This window comes from Rhineura floridana, chromosome 20, assembly GCF_030035675.1.
Source record: "Rhineura floridana isolate rRhiFlo1 chromosome 20, rRhiFlo1.hap2, whole genome shotgun sequence".
Lineage (NCBI taxonomy): Eukaryota > Metazoa > Chordata > Lepidosauria > Squamata > Rhineuridae > Rhineura > Rhineura floridana.
In genome coordinates, this window is record NC_084499.1 from 19,560,748 (window position 1) to 19,584,406 (window position 23,659).

Sequence of the window (23,659 nt, forward strand, 5' to 3'; positions counted from 1 at the left end):
TCTCCCATCCAGGCACCGACCAGACCTGACCCTGCTTAGTTTTAGCAGGGTGCTAGCCTCACATGCCTTCAGACCATAGCCCTTCTCTGTTCCCCAGCATTGTTGTCTTTTCTAGTGAATCGTGTCTTCTCATGATGTGTCCAAAGTACGGCAACCTCAGTTCCATCATTTCAGCTTCTAGAGCCACGGCTCCTTTAAGAAGGCGGCAGGGGGCGCGACACTATCTTTTTTCGCAGCGAATCCAACGTTCCATCCCACCCGAACGTTCCTTCCCATTCACCTTTTTGCCCCGCTCCGCTGGGCGTTCTACTCTCGCTTGGAACGCGGCTGCTTCGCTTCCGCGGCCGGCGCGGATCGATGAGGCGCTTTTGGAGCTGCGGCCGGTGGCTGGCCCTCGGCCTGGGCTTGGGTGCCGGCTTGTTCGGGAGGCGGCAGCCGAAGGAGGAGGAAGAGGCGGCGGCCGAGGGCGGGCTCCTCAGCCGGCTGCCGGTGGTGCCGGTGGTTGCCGCGGCGGAGGCGCTGGCCCGTGGCGGGGGCGAGCTGGCCAAATACGGCCTGCCGGGGCTGTCCCAGGTGCGGAGCCGGGAGTCCTACGTGCTGTGCTACGACCCTCGGGCCCGGAGCGCCCTCTGGGTGGTGGAGCAGCTGAACGCGGCCACCCTGAGCGGCTCCTCGGAGCGCGCCGCCTGCGACTTCCTCGAAGACGACTCGGTCCACGAGTACCACCGGGCCAGCAACGCGGACTACCGGGGCAGCGGCTTCGACCGGGGCCACCTGGCGGCCGCCGCCAACCACAAGTGGAGCCAGAAAGCCATGGCCGAGACCTTCTACTTGAGCAACGTCGCCCCCCAGGTCAGGAAATGGGGGGCATGAGGAAGGAGAGCCCCTGCAAAAGCAGAAGGGGGGTTGGTTGGTTTTCAGGCAGGGAGGTGGCTACGTTCTCTGGAAGAGCAAACCCCCTAATAATGGGGGGGCTCTCCCTCCCCCCTGTTGATCGATCGGTTATTTATTTTTATGGCGTTTATATCCCACCTTTTTCCTCCAAGCTCAAGCTGGTGTACAAACGTGGCTTTCCCCCTCCCAATTTTATCCTCACAACAAGACTGTGAGGTAGGGGTGAGAAGAGGCAGTGACTAGCTGCGTACAAGGAAAACATACTACAACATGAAAAACAATGGGCTGTATATATCAGCTAAGGCCTGCTTCAGAGCAGACCCATTGAAATTAATGGGCCGAAGTTAGTCGCGTCCTTTAATTTCAGCAGGGCTACTCTGAATGAGGCTAGCTGGCATGGGATACCACCCAGTATTAATATAATAAAAACAATATTTACATCATCACAGTGCTAGCTGCGGACAGAAGTTAGAAATGTCAACTCTCATCTGGGATGGCTTGAGTGAAAATAAATGCTTATAGCAAGTGCCAAGATCATAGGTGCCTGCCTTATTTCAAGAGGGAATTCCAAACGGTAGCGGAATGAGGGTCCTGAGGAAACATGAGGAGCTGTATTATTTCAGGCTCTGTGCATCATCTCTAAATGTTCTCCCACATTAAAAAATAAAATAAAAAGCAGCCCCACGGGTAGAAAACTAGCAAATCAAGGAAGTTTTCAGCCCAGCTATCTTCTGCTGAGCTTGTTTTCTGTTTGCAGGAAGGCTTTTAAAAAACAAACACAGGATTTTTTTTAAAAAAGTGATTCCCTAGCTGCAGTGGGAAGCCCGTTCTACCGCCCAAGGAATAAAGGAACGGGGGAAGCTGCTGTACGGAGTCAGGCCATTGGCTCATCTAGCTCAGTATTGTCAACACTGACTGGCAGCAGCTTTTCCTGGGGTTCAGGCAAGAGTCTCCCAGCTCTTCCAGGAGATGCTGGGAACTGAACATGGGACTTTATGCATGCAAGGACAGATGCTCTAACCACTGAGCCATAGCCCTTCCCTGAGCTCTACTACAACTGTTTACTTACAACCCTTGCGTCTCCTGCTTTAGTCACGGAACACAAATTTTATTTTGCTTCTAGAATCCTCACCTGAATCAGAATGCCTGGAATAACCTGGAGAAGTATTGCAGGAGCCTAACCAAATTTAACAAGAACGTGTATGTCTGCACTGGGCCACTTTTTCTACCCAGGTAACTTGTATAGTTATTAAAGTTAATCAGGGTCCCTTCATGTTAATCACAGCCATGCCCCTTCCCCTATTTTATTTTATTTGGTGTGGGGTTGAGAATGAGATCCTTGACAAAGCCTAGGAACTAATACGCATGAAAGAGCTAGCTACTGAAAAGAGTCTTCTCACTGTGACTTGCCTCCTTTCACTCAGATTGGCTCCAATCTGCAGCAAAGGACAAGGAAGCATATTAGAAGACTCTTCTCAGTGTCTAACCTACTCTCCTTTCATGCCGGTTGGCTTGTAGGATGCTGGAGACATAGGCACCCTGCTCCCAAAGAGGTAAAGGGTCTAAGACCCCACCTGCCGAGACCCCGCATGACTACATCCCTGGCCTGGAGCGAGGGCTTTTTGGTGGTTGCACCAATATTGCAGAACTAATGGTACCCTGATGGCTGTGACTCAGTAGTGGGGAACCTGTGGCCCTCCAGACGCTGGTGGACTCCAGCTGCCATCAGCCCCAGCCAGAATGGCCAATGGCCAGGGATGATGAGGAATTGTAGTCCAGCAACATCTTGAGGGCACCAGGTTCCACACCTCTGCTGCAACCGATTTACATGGATGGTGATTATGGGTTGCCAGTGTGGTGGGAAAAAGGAAAACATAGTGGAAAAATCCCCCCCCCCATTTTTCTAGGCCTTCATATCTCTACAGATGCCTTCTAACATTACGGAGTTTGCTTTTTTGCCAAGATATTGGGTTGTGTTCAACTAAGTTCTATTCAGAGCAGAGTAGACCCCTTGAATTAAATGGACTTAAGTTAGTCATGTCCGTTAATGTCAATGGCTTTACCCTGTGTGGGACTAACATTGGATGCCACCCAGTTTTTGGAACAGGATGAACTGTTCCCGCCCGTTGCTGATTTATTTTATTTATTTTATTACATTTTTAGACCGCCCTATAGCAATCACTTACCAAAGTGCAGCAGAACCTTTATGTCAATGTTGTTTTTTCACATTTTTGTAAAATGGGGGTGATGTATCTTCCCCCTCCCCCAACATGGCTTCTAAAAACCACTAATGCCCCTGGACAGGATGGAACCTGACGGGAAGATGTACGTCAAGTATCAGGTGATTGGGAGAAGCCATGTGGCCGTCCCCACCCACTTCTTCAAGGTGCTCATCCTGGAGAAGCCCAGCGGCGAGATCGAGCTACACTCGTATGTCATGCCAAACAGCCCCGTGGACGAGAAGATCCCGCTGGAGCGGTTCCTGGTCCCCATCGAGAGCATCGAGCGGGCATCGGGCCTGCTTTTTGTCCCTAACATCCTCAAAAGGACTAGCAACTTGAAAGCCGTCACAGCCGGAAGCAACTTGAAAGCAATCACAGCCAGAAGCATGGCCTAAAAAAAAAAAAAAAAGCAATTCCTGAGACCTTGGCGACAGACAGTTGCCAGTCACCAGGGTCTGCCCAGAAACTTGCAGAGCTAAAAATCACTTTGGTGGCTTCCTCTCCCCCTTATTTTCTGTCTGGGTGCCCCTTTGGAGGGTGATGACATGGGCACAGGGCTTTTTAGGTTGTGGCTCCCCCTCTGTGGAATGCTCTTCCCCAATGAGATCTGCCTGGCACCATCATTAACATTCTTTTGGCACCGGGTAGAAACTTCTCTTTCCCAAGGTGTTTTATGCTGCTGTTTCACAGGCCATTTTGTAATGTATTTTTCCCCAATGTTCTGCTCTATGCTCTTAAAACTTTAGGCGTTTCCACGTGAACCCACAATGTGACAAGCAGACAATAAATTATATTAATAACATTTATTATTACTGAGGGAAGAGAGTTAATACATCACATAATAATGATTTATTAATATTACTTAGCAGGGGGGAGCATTCATTTTCTGTCTGGCTATAACCACTAGGTAAGTCTCCCAGAGCCCTCTCACAGCTGCCTGCAGCCCCGATTCAGACCTATTTTGGGGGGGAGGGTGTAGGGTTTGCATTGGTGAGGTTGCAGCTTCTGTGGGCTTCCGAATATTGGCAGACAGGTGTGTGAAGTTACAAACTGGGAATTTTCTTGTGTAGTGGGAAACTGCCTCTCTCTGTGTGGGCTCGGGGAGAACTCCATTTAGTCCCCTGACCTGAGGCTCTTCCACATGTCTTAAGCTGGAGAAAAGCTATTTGTGTTGAAACTACCTTCTCTCCCTGTCCCTGCTTGCCACCCCCACCCCCACCCCAATTTACATTGAAATTACCCACACACACGCTTAAACAAGATTTGCCATTTTATGCATCAAAGATACTCCTGGAATACTGTTATTTTTAAGAAATCAAGATTCCTACAGAAATCCTGTTTTGTCAATAAAGACATCTCCTCTCCGCTCGACATGAATGTGGAAAGTCGCATTTCTTGGTTGCAACAACACTGGCATTTTTTGGGGTGGTGGTGAAATGAATGGAACGGCATTGTCCCCCCCCCCCCCACCCCAAGTTGGTCGTCCTCTCTGTACTCCAAAGGTCAAAGCAGATGCCTCTTCCTGGGAAAGGCCTGGCCTAGCTGGCTCGTGGCACATCTAATTTCCTCTTCCATTTATGCTGGACTGCTCCACTCCGTTTGGAGTCCAGCCGTTTCCACAATTTGGGGGCAGCAGGTGGGTCAATCTTCATGCGTTACTTAACCTCCCACAGAGAGACAGCAGTCCAGAAGTTTAGGAAAGGTGGATACAACTGTCGCTTTCCGTTTCAGCGTTAAGTCAGAGCAAACGGACTGCGTGCATTTTAGGGTCCGACGGCTTCTTTTCGTTCATCTCTTGCTGCCTTCCTTCGCCGCTTTGGCAATCCGAGGTCTCAGCGCCGACAGAGAGATGAGAATCGCTTCCTGGAATTAAACCCCAAAAAGAGCCGTTCATTTAGTCGTCAATGAAAAAATCATGCGGATGCAAGAGGCCGTAGCTCAGTGCAACGTCCCAGGTTCAGTCTCCATCCCTGTCTATAACCTGGCATGAGAGCCGCTGCCAGTCAGTGCAGTCAACGGTATGACTTAGTATACGGCAGCTTCCCAGGAAGAACGCCTCTGGATAAAAGCAAAGGCACATCTAGGCCAGCATCATGTTAGCACAGTGGCCAACCTCAGTTTCCTTAAGCTACAAACAGGTTCAACATGAACCATCAAGCTTGCTGGTGCCCAGCAAGAATATCACGGCTGCTTTGCTTCTCTTCCCTGCACCCCACCCCACCGGTTTGGCTTTGCTTGTGAACCCAGGCTTGTGCTTTGTCTCCCATAAACAAACCACGAACAGCAAGCCCAGAATAAACCATGGTTACAAGTCGTGGCTTTTTTTGCAGTGAGAGAAACGACGAGGCTGAGTTCACACGTTAAGCCAAACCATGGCTCAGTTGTTGGTACCATGGCAATGGCATCCACCAGGGTTGCGACTGTGGCTGTGTCCCAGTGTGCTTGCTTGCTCACTCTAAACCTGAGTTTTCCTTAGCGTTACATGTGAATGTGGGCATTGTAGGGTATTGTGTATAGCGTTAGGCTTGGGCCCAGTTGCTCAATTGCAGTAAGACCTACTTCACAGGGTTGTGAGAGTAAAATGGAAGGGGATGGAGAAAGAGAGACACGCCACATAAGCCAGTCTTGAGTCCTTTGGGGGAAGAGCAAGATACAAATTAAATAAGCGCACCCCCGGTGATGGCTGGAACAGTAAAAGACCAACAGGAGCTGTAAACCAGGACTTTTATATTTCTTTCTTAGCATCAGTCTCTCCATCTGCAATATCGGGCTAATATTGCTGACCTACTTTACAGGGCTTGCAGCAGAAGGATGACTGAGAATACATACAAAACACTTGAATACTTTAAAAACAGCCCTTGCCAACCTCATGCCCTCCAGATGTTGTGGCTAACAACTCCCATCAACCCCAGTAGCACACACACTGCTTCAAAAGTACAACATACGTGCTGAAAGCCACGCAGGCGGCCTAACCTCAGTCCTGACGGTGCGGCTTCCCTGCGCCGGGCAGGTGTTCAAATACAAGTCGAACAAGGTGCTTGGATCTGTGACCTCCAGGTTTGGGTCAGAGTCCACGCCAGATTCCAGGCCTTGCAAACCTCCGAAAACGATTAGAGCGTGGCTGGGAGAAGGAAGAAATATGAGAGGCGGCTTACCAGATGTAAAGAGGATTCTAGTCCTCATGAACGTAGTGGAAGTTGTAGGGCTGACAGGAGAACATCATCCCAGTTACCTGAAAGGAGGAAGAGTTGTTTGGTCCACGGAAGCCCCTCGCTCAGAGGTCCCGATGGAGAGATCATAGCCTTCCTTAAATGGGGATTCAGCAAACACGGCACCTGGCGGTGGGAGTGGGAGAGAAGAGATAGGCAATGTACATTTATAGACCCAAGCCAGGACTGGGAAAACTTGTGGCTCTCTGGATTATTATTCGTTATCATCACTGGGTTGTATTCAGCTACTTTGCTTTGCATGCAGAAGGTCTCAGATTCAATCCCGACTAGAATCTCCAGGTAGGGCTGGGACAGACCCCCTTGTCTGAAAACTGGAGAGCTGCTGCCAGTCAGTGTGGACAATACTGAGCTCAATGGCTTGACTTGGTATGAGGCAGCTTTCTACGTTCCTAATCACTCCTGCCTCATCACATAAAAAAAAAAGAATTTTGAAAGGAGAAAGGAGGGATAAGGTGGGCACACCGACTTACTCAGGCAGGACGCTAAGCGGACGCTGTAGCCCCAGTAAAGCCCTGAAGAGCTGCGGGGCTGATGCGATGACACGACGATACCCTTCTGCGTTTTGCTCTCTAGGAAAGACGTTGGCAAGTTAGCTGGACTTTCTGTGCTGATGGATCCCAATGGTCTTCTAGTCCTGAAGGCCTTTCTTTTCCAACAAGCCTCTTAAGTAGAGACCTTATCCTTAGGCATGTCCACCTTTTTCAGTGGGTCTGCTCTGAGCAGGACTAACTAGCATTGGTTACAATCCTTGTGAAACTGCCAAACTCGCCTAATATCATATTTGCAATTCGCATCCGTTCCTTGTTACTAATCCTAATGACTCTGGTAATCATAAAGCACTGAGGAGGGGGAAGGAAAGGGGAAAAAAATCTTCCCTCATGCACCTCTGGTCTGGGACAGATTTGAACAATCGGTGCCGTGAGGGGCTTCCACTCAACCTTGAGACTGAAGGAGGGAGCCAGTTACGTTACCTGGATTCTGCTGTGGATCCAGCCGCACTGTGACTCGAAGACCAGCTTCCAGCAGCTTATCTATCTGAACCTCCTGCAGCAACATATCATTAACATGGGAGGTCACATGACAGCCCCCAGGACTACCAAACTGGGCAGCCAGGCAAGGGAACAAGACAAACTATTGCAGCCAACTACGTCCTCTGAGTAGCTGCAACATCACATCTGTTGCTCCAGCCCGCTTTCTGTATTTGGCTCTACCCCTCACTGCCTTGATTCCTCTAGAGTGTGATGGAATGTCACTCTTAGGTTGGAAAAGGCTCCCCTGCCCCTGATCTACAGCAGTGGCTCCCAAAAGTTTGGGCATGGTGACCCACAAGTCCAAATTTAGTTGGTATGGTGACTCTTATAGCTCGCCTCTGTAATTGGGCCTGTATATATTGTGCATCAGAGGCAAACTATAATCATCTCTCAAAACAATTCGCTGTACGAGCACCTTGTGGGTGATCCGTCACCAGATCTGCTGCCAGCTGGTGGAGAGTGGCTCCCAAGAGCTTAATATGAGAGACTCAGGCTTTTCCGACGTTCAGTTACATGTGTCAAAGCAGCATTATAACATGTCAACAAAAAAAGAAATGTAGGAGGTATTCATCATACCGGTAAAGGATTATTCAAAGATATTATTTTGGGGTTTAATGATAAGCCCACGACCCATTTGTGGGTTATGACCCACAGGTTGGGAAACTGATCTCCAGGAGCATCCTAAGTTGCCTGTGCAGAACTCGTTTGCGACATCAAGGCCAGAGAGCAAGAATTAATCTTGGAGACGTAGCGGTAGGATCCTAAGGGGTACGGGCAACAGAGACTACCATTTACCTTCCGCATTCCACAGTTCACAAAGGATCCCCGGGCAGACTTGGTGGGACGAGCCAAAACCACTCCTTCCCGGTACTCCGATTCCTCGTCGATCCGCACGTGGTGGGGGCTGTCTAAGGGATTCAGGAGCCCTGAAGCAACACATGGGAGGACAGAAATAGGTAGCCACCGAGACAGATTTTGAAGCCGACCCCTCATAAGACACCGTGGAGTAAAGAAGCACTGCCTCTTGCATGTGGAATAGAATGTGCCAAGAAAAACAAACCAGCCAGGACTAAATATCCCTGAGTTTTAAGTTGGATTCCTGCGTTGAGCAGGGGGGTTGGACTTGATGGCCTTATAGGCCCCTTCTGCTACCAACTGGAGACCTAATCTTCCAGATTTTCATGAGGGTTGATATACTAACCTTATCGATTTATAATGGGGAATTGATTCATCCTTTGTAATGTTTAGGTGCTTTTAATGTTCTGCTGAGGGATTTTATTAGAGGGTCTTCATTCATGAGACTGTAACCTGCCCTGAAATTGCCTGGCTGGAAATGTGTCCTTGAACTGAACATGCTTGCCTGGCTGGAGGACAGAGGGTTGTGCAGAAACTGCACAAAGGCAACATTTGCATTCATTGCCCCACCCACTTTTGCCTCAGGCCCCACCCACCCCTGGCAGATTGCTCAAAAGAGAATGCGGGCCCCGGGCTAAAAAAAAAAGGTTCTTGAATTTTGCTCTAGGCCTTACCTGCAAACTGCAGATCCTGGTGTTTGGGAAAAAAAGATTTCCTTAGGTATCTGTCCAAAAGAGGAAAAAGAAAGGCATCACAATCATGTTGGGTTCTTCTTAGAAGGGCAAACAGGAAGAAACGGCTGCTGATATTCATTACTTAAGGCAAGGCTCAAAAGCAAGAAATAAAACAAAATTCAACAGCTGGCAGCAAACTAGACACACACAAAAATGCCAGTTGACCCCCAAGCAGAAATTTTTTTTATTTTGCATTAAAGAGGAGCAAGCAGAGATCTTAAGGGCGAGTTAATTCATCTTGGGGCAACTAGCATAACGGCCCCCTCCTCATTGCAACACTCCTCACCTAGGATAGAATTGGAGCTCAGAGCAGGGCAGGGGGCTGAAAAGCTGGTGGGGGGGGTGGAACATTTAGAAACAGCAGTCTCTAGCTTTTTCAGACCTGGAACCCACCTTTAACCCCAACGCTTATTTGGAGATGCATTTCTTGACATTTTTTTCGACCATGTATTTGTAAGGTGGTAGAGGTGTTGGCGCAACCCACTTTAGATTGGGCTGCAAGCCGGTAGTGGGTCCGGACCCCCAAAATGAAGAGCAATGGGTTTGGAACAGGGCGGTGGACAGACCTCAGGCTTGTGGGACGGACTCAGGTCTAGTGAAGGAAAGCCGCTGCCAATCAGTGTAGAGACGATACAATGGTCTCACTCAGTATAAGGTAACTTCCCATGTTTACTAGAGCTTTGAGGTCCACCAGCCGGAGCCAGGCACAAAGCTACAACAGGCAGAAAAATCATTAAGTGGCCTGCCAGGACGCTCAGCAATTTTCAAGGGGTCCGTAAGATAAAAACAGGAGTGTAGTCGTCCAGGGTCTCAGGATCTTACACCCCTTACATTTTTGGGAGCAGGGTCCCTATGTCTCCAGCATCCTACAAGGCAATCGGCATGAAAGGGGAGTGTGTTAGCCACTGAGAAGAGTCTACTAACATGCTTCCTTGTCTTTCCCTGCTGATTAGAGCCAATCAGAGTGAAAGGAGGTATCAGCCACTGAGAAGACCCTTCTCAGTAGCTAACACATTCCCCCCTTTCCTGCTGATTGGCTGCTAGGGATGTCTGCTGTTGCGGGAGAAGGCATTAACAAAGATCTCATTCTCAACTCAGTAGCCAAAAAGGGTGTGTGTGGCTGTGGCTATCACGAAGGGACCCCGCACTTCTGAATTTGCTGCTATGCTGCTGGATAAAAAGTATGGGAAGCCCTGCTTTACAGCATACCAGCCTGTCTACCCTTCAGGGCTGTCGTTCTCTGCCAACCGCAACCCTCAACAGTAAGTAACAAGGAAGCGTCAGTAGCTTCACAGGCATTAAAAGAGCTTTGCAAAAGTTTTTCCAGCAGAACTTACTGGGGACATTCCAAGTACTGCAGGATCCGGGCGAGCTGCACACAGGGCTGCCCTCGCTTCTTGATCCCTTCAAATTCGCCTTCGACTGTCCTGAAAAGACAGAAAGTAACACAGGCACTGAGATTCTTTTTTTTTTTTTAAGTAATTTGCTGACTCTCTACATCAGTGGTTCCCGAAACATTTCCCCCTGCGGACCACTTGAAAATTGCTGACAGTCTTTCTCTGCCTGTTGTAGCATCTGTAATGTGCTGGGAGCCGGCGGAGGGTGAGCGGGTGGGAGGACAGAGGGCTAGCGGGCAAGCAGCTCCCTCCCTGCATCTGTGGCAGAAGGGGAGCACTACTTCCCCACCATAACGAGGGGCCCTTCAGGGGTCCCTGTGGGCCACAGGGCCCTCGGCTAGGGCCCCACCTGGCCACCCTTTGGAGTCGGCCCTGTTCAGGAGAAGGTCTGTGGCTCAGTGGCAGAGCACCTGCTTTGCATGCAAAATGCTTCAGGTTCAGTCCTTTGCATCTCCAGGTAGAGACTCCTAGCCGGAAACAGCTGCCGCTCAGGACAAAAAAGGTGGCAAAGGCTTCACAAGCAACCAAACAGGCCCTATCCTCACTTTGAATCTTCTCCTTGCTCGTCAAACACCACGATCTCGTCTACACAGAAGATGACGCAGGCTCTGGCGATCTGCCCAGCAAGGTACGTCCGCAACTCCGGCGACTGGGCATTGTTGAGAATTGAGCCCGGAAGAGCTACGCTGACCGTGTAGTGACGCCCTAGGGAGTAAGGAAAGTAGCCGCTTAGGAGAGGCAGGGCTCTCACAAGACGTATTCCCAGGCTCCAGAAGGATGATTTACTGGAGGTTTATTCACCGTTCACACTGGTTTAGCTCAGTAGGTAGAACATCTGCTTTGCATGCAGAAGGTCCCAGATAGCTCCAGGTAGGGCTGGGAATGTCTCCTGCCTGAAATCCCAGAGAGTCGCTGTCAGTCAGAGTAGACAACACTGAGCTAGATGGACCAATGGTCTGACTCTGTATAAAACAGCTTCCTAAATCTTCTACAACAGCTGCGTGAAACCTTTGGCCTGCCAGACGTTGCTGAACTACAACTCCCATCACCCCCAACAAGCACGTCCAACAGCCAGGGATGGTTGGAGTTACAGTCCAGCAACATATGAAGGGCCACAGGTTCCCCGACCCCTCCTGTCTGTAAACATACGCAGCATTCGCATTTGGAATAGCATGTACAGTTCTGGCCCATCCATCTCAAAAAGGGCATTTTAGCACAGCTGGGAAAGGGACAGAAAAAAGCCATCAAAGATCTTCCTCTATGAGGAAGGGCTAAAGCACTTGCCGCCTTCAAGTTGGGGGGGCGGATGGACATAATACAAGGTTTGCAAAAGTGGGTATATAGACAAAGATTTCTCTCCCCCCAGCCGCCTAAAAATAATAGTATTCCAATGAAACTAAAGAGCAATAGATTCAGGACCGATAAAAAAGGAAACGTCATCTTCACACGCTGTGGGGTTCACTTTGAGTGGTCACTGCCAGAAGAAGCAGCAACAGGCTGTTAGCTTAGATGGCTTAAAAGGGGGGATGAGACAAAATCATAGGAGGAAAAGACGTATTGACGGGCATTTGCCACAATCGCTAAATAGAACTGCCATGTCCAGAGGCAGTCTACCTTGAGCGGGTAAGACAGCAGCAGCAAGCTGTCACCTCCATTGCCTGCTTGCAGACTTCTTGCATGCGTCCAGTTAGCCGTAGCTGGAAAAGGGCTATTAGATCTGATGTCCCTTTGGTCAGAGGAGAGGTTCGGTTTCATTCACACTCATAGTTTGCAGTTACCTTTATCTTCAACTGGCGTTGCCTCTTCTTTTTGCTTCTCCGCTAGTTCTTGCATTCTCTTCTTCTCTAGTTTCCTCAGGAGTTTTATCTCCTTCCATTTTTTCTTCTCCTCCTTTTCTGGAACAGAAAGAGAGAGAGAGACGAGATCACAGAATGCACAGAGGTGAAATTAAAAACTTCCAGCAGTGTTAGTGCTGCAGTTTAAGCAACTCAACACAGAGGGCCCAGGTCTAATGCAGATCAGGCATAATAACTATTGTTAATAATAATAATAATTGTGTTATTTATTGTTTCCCATCCCATGAGGCATCTTGAAGCAATGTATGATACAGCATGTATAAAAGCAGTTAAAACAACTGCATGTATGTGTGCCTGTGTGTTATGTGCCTTCAAGTTGATGAATCAGCGACCTCCAAGAGCATCTCCTATAAACCACCCTGTTCAGATCTTGTAAGGTCAGGTCTGTGGCTTCCTTGATGGAATCAATCCATCTCTTGTTTGGCCTTCCTCTTTTTCTACTCCCTTCTGTTTTTCCAAGCATTATTGTCTTTTCTAATGAATCATGTCTTCTCATTATGTGTCCAAAGTACGATACCCTCAGTTTCATCATTTTAGCTTCTTGTGATAGTTCTGGTTTAATTTGTTCTAACACCCAATTATTGGTCTTTTTTGCGGTCCATGGTATGTGCAAAGCTCTCCTCCAATACCACATTTCAAATGAGTTGATCTTTCTCTTATCCGCTTTTTTCACTGTCCAACTTCCACATCCATACATAGAGTTGGGAATACCATGGTCTGAATGATTCTGACTTTGGTGTTCAGTGACACATCTTTGCATTTGAGGACCTTTTCTAGTTCTCTCATAGCTGTCCTCCACAGTCCTAGCCTTCTTCTGATTTCTTGCCTATTGTCTTCATTTTGGTTAATGGCTGTGTCAAGGTATTGACAATCCTTGACAAGTTCAATGTCCTCGTTATCAACTTTAAAGTTACATAAATCTTCTGTTGTCACTGCACATATATTGTATATATAAAAACAAGAAAAATATAAATATGAAAACAATTATTTAAAACCACAACAGCATCTACATAAAGTCAGTTCAGAACCAAGACATATACCAATATGGATAAAGATTTTAGAAAGCTTATTTGAAAGAGGAACATCTTTAGCAGACACCAAAAAGGTGACTGCAGCTGTCTGATATGCTGTGGTGGGGAGTTCCAAAGGGGAGGGTAGACTTCTGACCTATTTTCTACCTGTCTGGGACCGGTGAAACCCAGGTTCAAATCCCTGCAGGAGACGAATGAAACAGACCCAACAGGAAGCTGACTTACACCAAGTCAGACCATTGGTACGTTTTGCTTAGTGGTGTCTACGGTGATGGATATAACCTAGCAAAACTATGCTCAAAAGGCCAGCTCTTGATTGTAAACAACTCTGGGCAGAGACCTGTGCCGTGGTACTCCGCAAAGCACCCTAGGTATGAGTGGTGCTACATGAATCATCATCACTGTGAGTAGAGGATGCTGGGCTATGATGGGCCTTCAGCCTGATCCAGCAGCCAGGCTCTTGTGTGATTCGGCAGAACCAATTCCTTTTCCAAAAGATTTGCAAATTAAGGGGAGGGGGAAGGCACCCAGGTAGCCAAAGAACATCCTTACTTTGTTGCTTCCATTTGCGCCAGTCAGTTTTTTTGTCTTCTCCCTAGGAGAGAGGATAGTAGATAGATCAGCCACTTCAGACACCTCCGTATCCGCAAGCGTAGATGCCTTAAGCGTAGTCCCAGACTGCCCTTATTCCCATCCACAAACCTAACCCCATTCACACATGCACTTGTTTCCGCAATATATTGGCCAAGAGCGACACGCCCAGAAAGCTCCTCATTCGGTCCCATCCTATGTTAATAAATCTCAGCTGGAAACCGAAAGGCAAAAGACGCTTGCCCCACTCATGAACCCAGAGAGGCACCTGGCAAGCTGCTGGGATCATAGAATTATAGAGTTGGAAGGGGCCTTGTAGGCCATCGAGTCCAACCCCCTGCTCACAGCAGGAAATCCACAGCTAGAGCATCTCCCCGCAGATAGCTGTCCAGCCTCTGCTTGAAGACATCCAGCGAAGGGGATCCCACCACCTCCCTAGGCAGGTACTTTTGGTCTGACTCTGCAAAGGCCATACTGATGTTCGCAAAACATCTAGGGGGCACTAAGTCAGGAAAGGCCAGGGTAATGGATTAAAGATGTAGCTAGATCAGGAATGTAAGCATGCATGCCAAGCCAAGTGAAACCTCCATGTCCAGGGACAGTGCACCTTCATTCACTGATTATTACATTCCTGTCTCACCTTTCTTCCACAGAGTTCAAGGCTGTATACATGGTTCTCCTCCCTCCCCATTTTATCCTCACAACAACCCTGTGAGATAGGACAGGCTGAGAGGCAGTGACTGGCCGAAGGTCACTCAGCAAGCTTCATGGCTGAGTGGGGATTTGAACCCTGGCCTCCCAGGTCCTAGCCCAACACTCTAACCACTATACCACATTGGCTGTTGGGAGACAAACAATGGGGAGGGGCCTTCACACCTTGCCCTCTCCCTCAAAGGGTACTTCTCTCCCAAAAGAACAAGGATGTTCTCTCTCTTCCCTCCCCCCACAGGAGGCTATCCATCTCTCCCCTCAAAACAAGGGTGCTATCTCTGTACCCGCGCACCCCAAGGGTGTCCCCTCTTTCCCACTCTCCAAGGAAGGCTTGTACCCTCTTTCCTTCCCCTTCATAAATGACCGCTCTGAACATTCCATGTCCCCCTTTTAACCTATTACGCGCCAGCCTCTTCCTCCTCCTCCCACGTGTACCTCCCGCAGGCGCTTCGCCTCGCTCCTCTCCGCCATGTTCCACCCGACCAATCGCTGCCCAGCAGTTTCCGGCTCCCTCGTTCACGCGGCCGCTGATTGGGCGTAACGGGTGGAAGCCACAGAGCTATGAAACAGAGAGAGGGCCACTTCCTTGTTTAGATAAGACACTTCCTGGTTCAGATTGGAATTTTTTCTGCGCGTATTAAATTTTCTCCCCCCCCCCCGCCCCTTGAAAGACTGGAGAGGAAAAGTCTATTTTTAGTCAGGCTGAAAAGCGTTCCTTCCCCCCCCCGTCCCCATTTAATTAGAAATACCAAGATCTCATTCCCAGTTAAAGGGGTTTATATACGGGGATGCTGAACGGCAGATTTGCATCAGGCAAGACTTCCCGGTAGCATTTTAATAAAACCATAACATGCCCATCCCTTATTTTGTTTACTACAATTATATCCCACCTTTCCTCCAAGGTGCCCAAGGTCTCTTCCTCCCACCACCCTCCTGCCGCCATGTTATCTTCACAGTAACCCTGCAAGGTAGGTTAACCTGAAAGGCAGAGTACAGTGACTGGCCCAAGGCCAATCGCACGAGAGGAAAGTGAGACCGAGGTTTCCTTCCATATCACATCTACATATTATCTTTATGCCTCTCTAAGGTAGGGAACACCGAAAGCCGCCTTATACAGAGGCCATTGGTCCATCTAGCTTAGCAGCGTCTACACTGACTGGCAGCTTGAAGCTGGGAACTTCTGCATGCAAAGCAGGTGCTCTACCACTGAACTACGGTCCTTCCCCAAGGAGTGTAGAACTTCAGACCTGGGGAGGCCTGAATGCAGCCCTCCAGGTCTCTCTGTCTGGCCCTTTAGTCCCCCACCCTCCTAATGGCACACCTGAACGTCAGCCGTTGCCAGTGATCTTGACGTGCAGGTAGTAAACTGGGGGTGGGTGGGAGAAAGCGGAAAGCCTGCTGTGCAAACTGCGCAGCCAGCAGTCATCCCCACAGCTGTCTTATGGCCTGCTGGACAACCACCACGCTCTTAAGCAGACGGCAGATCTGGTATCCCACATCATGGTCCTGCACACAGCTTACATAGGAACACAGAAAGCTGCCTTGCACCAAGTCATTCAGTATTGTCAACACTGACTGGCAGCGCCTCTCCAGGGTTTCAGGCAGGATTCTCTCCTACCTGGAGATGCCACTGAGGATTGAACTTGGGGCCTCCTGCATGCAAGGCAGATGCTCTGACGGTGAGCTATGCTTGCGCAAGCCCGGAGCCCCAACTGGTTCCGCTTTACTGCAAAACCCACCACCTATGAATGAATTGTGCAAATCAGTCTTGTTTTACATACGTTCCTTTTTATTGGCCAAACAGTACAATTTCCACAATTGCTCCAGATTTCCTACAGCAGAGCTGGGCAGAACCGGGGGTGCCCTCCGGATGTTTGTTGGGACTCCCAGCTCCCGTCAGGCCCAGCACACCTGGCCAGGGGTCAGGGGATGATGGGAGTTGTAGTTGTATGGCAACACCCTGAGGGGCGCCGCCTTGATCTGGAGCACAATTCAGCAAAATGCGATCAGGACAGTGTCTGTCCTATACATTTGGGGGGGGGGAGGGACGGGACAGAGCTGTCTCCTTTCCTGAGATAGAAGAAAAATAGACACCTAACATTACTCAAGCATCACACCAGTGTTCATCAGCCGCCCACCTGTTGCACCCATGCAGTTCCAAGTCACAAAATACCTAAGTTTGTAGTCTTTAATATCTTCAATCACAGCCTGAGGATTTTCAGCCATTATGAAGCTGCTTCTGTAAGCTCTTGCATTATTACTATTTTTTTAAAAAACAGCCCTGTGAAGAGCTTATTTAGGATTTCAGCTGAAAACCCAGCTCAAAATTGATGCAGGGATGCTTTTCGAAGCTCTTTAGGGAGGATGTGCCCTTCCAATGGTGCTTGACTACAACTCCCATCATCTGTGACCATTGGCCACACTGGTGGATGAGAGCTGGAATCCAGCATCATCTGGAGGGCCAGAGTACCCCCCATGCCTGCTAGTTAGGAAGATGCATTAACAGTTTCATACACACACACACACACACACACACACACCTTGCCTGGCTCAGATACCGGAAGCAGGCAGGCTGGGAGGAGTGTGCTTAGCAGCAGGCTTCTCCAATCTGATACTCCCCAGATGTTTTGTACGGCAACTCCCATCTGTGGGACTCCGGTGGGTCATCGTCACGTTGGTGAACGTTCAGTAATATTTTCCTGCTGCCTACGCAAATTGGGAAGGGAGGACCACTCCATAGCAGCAAACCCCCCCCCCCTCCACTCAAATATCGATTGGGAACAGCAGCAAAATATGCACACAGGTTTCCTCCCTTCTGCCAGAATTCTAGGTACAGAGCCGGCTCCGAGTGATGATTTTATTGGCCCTGTTTCTTCCGACTCCATTGCTGCAAGATATCGTCTGCGGCTTTCAGAGTAGAGTCTTCCTAAAGCACAAAACGAGAAGGGCATCAGAAAAGCTTGGCTGCTGGATCAGGCCAAATGAGGCCCATCTAGTCCAGCATCCTGTTCTCATGGCGGACAACTAGACATCTCAATGGGAAGCCCAAAAATAAGACTTGAGCGCAACAGCAACTCTCCCCTCCTGTGGTTTCCAGCAACTGGTATTCAGAAGCAAGCTGTCTCTGACAATGGGAATTTTAAACAATTCCACCATCTGACATTGCAAGATTCAGGATCCAACACCTCCCCCCTTTGCACAGTCAAATACAGTTGTTCAACATCTGCAGGGCCAAAGGTTCACCACACCTGCCTAAGGTACAGAGAGGTTTGGATGCAGTCAGCTGAAAAACAAAAAAAACTCCACGCAAAGGAATTCCCCTCAGATAGCCTGACGATGTGGAAAACCTTCCAGATCACCCCATGGAAAGCTGACCTTTGCAAAACAGAAGCGGATGAGATGGTCGAAGTTCTGCTTCTGCGAGGGGTTGTAGAAGGCGGAGACCGGGATGGCCGTTAACCCCTATGCAGGTGGAATAGGAGAAGGGGGTCACTCTTTCCTCCTCATCATTTACAAACTCCTAACAACATGGTGGTCATATGGAAGGTGGAGACTGTAGGAGAGACTTTGTGCAAAAGTTATCCAGGTAAGGTATTTTGCTAAGCACTTGAGGGACCACCTCAGCCCTTATACACCCAATCAGCAGTGCAGTGGCAAATTCAGAAGTGCAGAGTCCCTTCGTGATAGTCGCACCACGCCCCCAGGATTCACCATCTCTTCTGCAATTACAGAATTAGAGAAGCAGAATAAAACTGCCGTGTGCATAGGCTTCCCCACCCCCTCAGTCTCTCTCTCTGGGGGCTAGCATCTCGCCAGAAACCTTTTGTTGTAAGAATTCTGAAATGAAGCCTAGTGGGGACTTGGATTTGGGAGACGAAGGTACTTTGCCATGAAGCTCACTTTCCCTAGAAGCCCATCAGCATGAAAGGAGAGTTGTGTGGTAGCTACTGAGAAGAGTCTTCTCTATGACTGACTCGCATCCTTTCACTCTGATTGGCTCTAATCAGGACGAAAGGACAAGGAAGCCTGTTGTTAGCCAAGTGAGAAGACTCTTTGCAGTGGCTAACATGCTCACCTTTCATACTTACTGGCTTGTACATAGGGATCCTGCTGGGATGGGACCTTCCTCCCAAAAAAGCAACTGGTATACGACGCCCACATCGGGACCCTGGACTACACCCCTGCACCCAGTAGGTCACCTTGATCTGCAGGATTGCGCCTTCAAGTCCTAAGTGTATCAGAAGCCCGCTCAGCAGAGCTCTCAGTGGGGCTGCCCCCTGTTCTGTAGAACAGCATCCCTGTCGAGAGAGGACAAGGGCCTGCTCTCTGCACTTCCCGGAAACAGATGGATGAAAAGATCCCAGCCTCAGGTTTACAAATCCAAAACAGAACAAAACACCTCTCTTTTTTATTTTTTGTATTGTTTTAAGAACTATTTCTAGGGCTCCTACTGGGAGGAAGGGCGGGATATAAATCTAATAAATAATTAAATAAATATTTTCCGCCATTTGTACGATATCTTTGTAGATTGCCTTGATGCAAACATAAAGGCAATTCCCAAATCGATAAATCATTGTAAAAGAATAACAGCAGACTTCACGAGCTCTCTCAGTGGCCCACCTTCACACCCTGAGTGTTTTGGTCGGGCTGGAATGTGCCTACGTGGAGGACAGGGATGGGAATGCGCACATTCGTGTTTCTGTAGAAACTAGCCTATTGTACAAACATAAAATTTGCATCCGTTGCTCCACCCATTGTTGTCCCTGGCCCCGCCCACCACTACAATAGGGTCAGCCCCGAAACGGCGAGGTGCCTAACCTTGTTCTTGATCATCCACTTAGCAAACCGGGAATCGCAGGGCTCCTCCGAGTCTGGCTGATCAGAGAGTTCATCTTCTAGAAGACAGCATGGATAACAATTGAGTAGGTGAGGGGCAGAGCGTCTGCTTTGTATGCAAAAGGTCCCAGATCCCAGATTAACCCCCTTGGCGTTTCCGGGTAGGTCTGGGAAAGACCTCAGGAACCCTGGAGAGCTGCTGCCGGTCAGTGCAGACAGTACTGGGCTGGGTGGGCCAATGGTCTGAGTCAATATAAGGCAGCTTCCTCAGTTCCTAGTGTTTCCACTCATGCTAGAACCTCTTTCCTTACTGGAAAAGGCCACCTGAGCATAGATCAGGCCTGGATCTGGGGGCTGAAAGACAATCGCCCAATGTTATTTTCTGAAAACGACCCTGGAGATAGGATCAGAACCCACTTCCGGGAAGGGTGACTTAGCCTGTGCCTGCTTTTGAGACGGGCTCCTGCCTCAAAAGAAGCTTATTCAGATATATCAGTCAGTTTTTTCTTTTTTTTTTGACTGATTAAACTTCTCCCGGGTAGGGAGAAACGAAGAGATTAACCTCAAAGCCTATTTTTGTTGGGACGACCAGATCTCATTAATTTATGGGACGAGGTCCAGCCGACGAAGGTGGGACGGATTTTCAACAGCAAGCTCTATCTGATAAAGCGAACGTTCATCTTATCTTCTAAGAGAGAACGCACTAACAGGCAAGCACCCTTCTTTCTATATTTTTCTTTTACTTGACTTAAATTGTTGCTGTTTAAAAGAGATTTGCCAGATTGATCGGTTTTTGACATCTCACTGGGGAGCCATAACTTCTCTCTGCTACGCACTAATTAATAGCTTATCTCTGTTTTTGTTGCAAAAAGCTGTCCTGGATTTGCATTCTAAAGATACACACAGAAGAGGGATTTCTATTCCAGATTTTTATTTTGAAAAATATTATACTGTTTTGAGACTACTCTCTTTTTGGTCTATTTTATTTTGACGAATCTGTTTCTTGACGATTGCCATTAATTGCTTCGATCCTGGGAACTGCATTTTGTTTACTTAACTATTGGAGAGATAAGGCTGTCTGCTCTGTTTATACTGTGATGTCACCAAGTTTGGAGTATTAACCCAATTGTTGCTGAAATAAGAAGTGGTTTTCCTATATTTTTCTTTTAAAATGGCAATTAAGAAAGTGGCTGAGAATCTGGAAATAACTATGTTTCAGAGAATAATGAATGAGATTGAGATAACGAAAATTGAATTGAGTAAAATGAAGCAGGAGATTAAAGATATAAGGGTCCCTGTGAGAGAGGTGACCCTGGAAGGGGTCCCTGTGAGAGAGGAGACCCCGGAGATTGGAATAGGGGTCCCTGTGAGAGAGGAGACCCTGGAGACTGGAATAGGGGTCCCTGTGAGAGAGGAGATCCCGGAGATTGGAACAAACGTGGAACAGGAACAAGATTTGGAGTCTATGGACTTTAGAAATAAAATCTATTGTTTGGAACTCAATGTTATCTCTGAAGAAATTAATGAAGATTCTAGAGATAAAGTTATCAATGGCATGGATTATCTTCTGGACTGGAATGATGTGATGGAGCCCAATATAGAGAAAATCTATGGAATTAACTGCAGCCATGTGACAATGGAAAAACTTTTAAGAGATGACCCAGTGTATTTTGAAAAAAAGAACAGAGATATGATTTTACAGCAGTATTTCAGCAACTTATTCAGAATGGATGGCAAGAAAATATTTGGGATAGAGGTAATTCCCATCAGACTCTTATTATATGACTATGGCTTTGACAGCAAGATTATTATGGAATACTGATAATGGAAGATTGGATATTGAAATTACTGGACTTAACAAGACTACTGAAGATGGAAGATGGAAAATGGAACTAATAGAGATAATAGAACAATGGCTACTGAAATTACTGAACCTAACAGATTCTGATGTGATGGATTAATTGAAATGTTTATTTTGACTATGGTTATGACAATAAGATTATCATAATTAGTAATGAGATGGATTAATCGATATGCTTATCTGGAAAAAAAAATTGATAGATATATTTCTTAAAGAATTGAAACCTCTCTTTGACTTTTTGTGGAAAGAATAAAGTAATGTTTATGAGATTTGATGATTAAGTAAGATAACTACTGGAGGAAAGTGATTTTATAATATGACTTAAGAGACAGGATTGCTATATATTATAGACTTATAACTGATTTGATCTTTGACAAATGGGAAGTCAATATTTTACTCTTTATTTTTTATTTTATTTTTTTTTTTCTTCTTTTCTTTTTTTCTTTTTGTTTAACTATTTTTGATTTTGTTTTTTGTCTTTGAATGTTTTATGATTTTGTCTTGTATGTTTTATGAAAATCTGAATAAAAATTATTGAAAAAAAAAAAAAGAGATAGGATCAGAACCACTCTAAAACAGTTCCTCCGATACCCAACTCACCAAGTCGGCCCAGAAGGATACGATGGTCAATAGTATCAAAAGCCGCTGAGAGATCAGCGCAAAAGTCATAATCACAGTATTCACTGTCGACCGGGTAATAGGCTGGGGTCAAGCGGGATGGTGGTGGTGCCAAACTTACTGAATGCTGAGAAGTCAGCCACTAAGTAATAGGTGCCCTCGGGGACAACAGGCTTCATGCCTGCAGCAACCAAACTCTGGATCAAGAAGTCCCGCTTCTGCTGGAGCTGTTGCGGGAGTTGAACGAAATAGCTATCGGGTTTCCCCAAACGCTCAAACTCTTTCTCCAGCCCACAGGCCACGGCTTCCTAGAAAGATCGATTGTGGAATGAAAATAATAATAATAATAATAATAATAATAATAATAAAATAGGGAACCTCTCAGTTGCTTGGGAACCCAATAGCCACAGCTTTTGTGCTTTGACATATGCCAGCTTTCCCAACCTGGCACTCTCCCAAAGCTGACTCTCAGCTCCCATGATGAGAGTTGGAGTCCAACAACTGTTGGAGAGGCCACAGGTCCCCTGTCCCTGATGTAAGAAGGAGCATTCCTGACTGCGTGCAAGAGATGGAAGGATGCCTCTTATTCAGAAGAGGCATTCCCTTGTGAGAGAGAGAGGAGGAATGCCTCTTCTTACATCAGCGATGGGGAACCGGTGCCCTCCATACGTTTGTTGGACTCTAACTCCCATCAGCCTCAGCCAGCATGGCCAATGGTCAGAGGTGACTAGAGATGTGGTCCAGTAATATCTACAGCTGTGGCTCCCAATTCCCCCCCCCGACCACTTGAAACCTATTGAGGGTCTTGGTGGACCACTTAATGATTCGTATGCCTGTTGCAGCCATTGTCATTCCATAAAATTCAAATTGTGAAGCAATAAAATACAACCTAAGAAGCGAAAGAAGCAACAAAAATACAATTAAAAATCAAGATAAATATTCAACGTGATGCCTGTGCCGTCTCCCATCTTCAACCACAAACCCACAGATGTGCCACGGACCACCTGAATGAAGCTCATGGACCACAATTTGGGAAACCCTGATCTGGAGGGTACCAGGTCAGTGGTCCCTCGTGCCAGAAAGTCTCCCACGCAAACCATTTCCTCCAGTGCCATTTTCTGACCTGAGCTGCTGTCGCACAATGATACACCGAGTTTTGGTGAACTGTCCTGAGGTGCTTCAAAAGGGGATCGGGCCCAATGGCCCAGCCAACCTATTTGGGGCAGAAAAGAAGATGCAATTATTTTCCAATCCTTGGCTATCTCAACTGTTCTTTGCATGTTGTAGAGGGCACTGGAAGGTGTGGGGGAATCTTTTTCAGCCAGATTCACGGCAACCTTTGGGGGGGGGGACACACATGCCAATGATGGGCGGAGCCAGTGGCAACAGTGGGCGGAGCAACAGATGCAATTCTAACCATTGTACAATCATACATTTAAAGAACACGGCTTCCCCCCAAGAAACTTGGGAACTGTAATTTACCCCTCCCAGAGGTACAATTCCCAGCACCCTCAACAAACTACAGTTCCCAGGATTCTTTGGGGGAAGCCACGTGCTTTATACATATGGAGTGTACTAGAGATGTGAAGGTCTGGAAAAAAATTGGGAAAATTTGGGGGCGGGTGGGAACTGTTTCTCCCCGGTCCCCCCCCCCCCCAGTTTTTCAGTTTTTGTTCCCCCAGGCCTTCACATCTCTAGTATGTATGTAGCCTAGGTCTACATTCCAGCCATGCAAAAGTGAGAGGTTTACACACACATCTCTCTCCATTCAGGCAAGCAAAGAGCATTATCA

The 23,659-nt window shown here is 47.7% G+C and overlaps 2 protein-coding genes across 2 annotated transcripts in view; one reads left to right on the forward strand and one right to left on the reverse strand.

The window, feature by feature from the left end:
• ENDOG (endonuclease G) lies at positions 1–4,487 on the forward strand. The gene is made up of 3 exons (XM_061604191.1): positions 1–852; positions 2,018–2,127; positions 3,199–4,487. The coding sequence occupies exons 1-3, from the start codon at positions 358–360 to the stop codon at positions 3,509–3,511; spliced, it is 918 nt and encodes a 305-aa protein (XP_061460175.1). The 5' UTR covers positions 1–357; the 3' UTR covers positions 3,512–4,487.
• KYAT1 (kynurenine aminotransferase 1) overlaps positions 3,905–23,659 on the reverse strand; it is a 32,672-nt gene continuing 12,917 nt past the window's right edge. The window contains exons 11-27 of the mRNA XM_061604496.1: positions 22,991–23,080; positions 21,989–22,175; positions 19,371–19,447; positions 17,928–18,014; positions 17,433–17,478; positions 14,988–15,070; positions 13,803–13,845; positions 12,142–12,258; positions 10,909–11,068; positions 10,304–10,393; positions 8,907–8,956; positions 8,173–8,303; positions 7,318–7,390; positions 6,817–6,915; positions 6,349–6,451; positions 6,090–6,237; positions 3,905–4,979 (exon numbers count right to left, since the gene is read on the reverse strand). Of these exons, the coding sequence (XP_061460480.1) occupies positions 4,905–4,979; positions 6,090–6,237; positions 6,349–6,451; positions 6,817–6,915; positions 7,318–7,390; positions 8,173–8,303; positions 8,907–8,956; positions 10,304–10,393; positions 10,909–11,068; positions 12,142–12,258; positions 13,803–13,845; positions 14,988–15,070; positions 17,433–17,478; positions 17,928–18,014; positions 19,371–19,447; positions 21,989–22,175; positions 22,991–23,080 (1,659 nt within the window). The 3' untranslated portion in view covers positions 3,905–4,904. The remainder of the gene's footprint in view (positions 4,980–6,089; positions 6,238–6,348; positions 6,452–6,816; positions 6,916–7,317; positions 7,391–8,172; positions 8,304–8,906; positions 8,957–10,303; positions 10,394–10,908; positions 11,069–12,141; positions 12,259–13,802; positions 13,846–14,987; positions 15,071–17,432; positions 17,479–17,927; positions 18,015–19,370; positions 19,448–21,988; positions 22,176–22,990; positions 23,081–23,659) is intronic.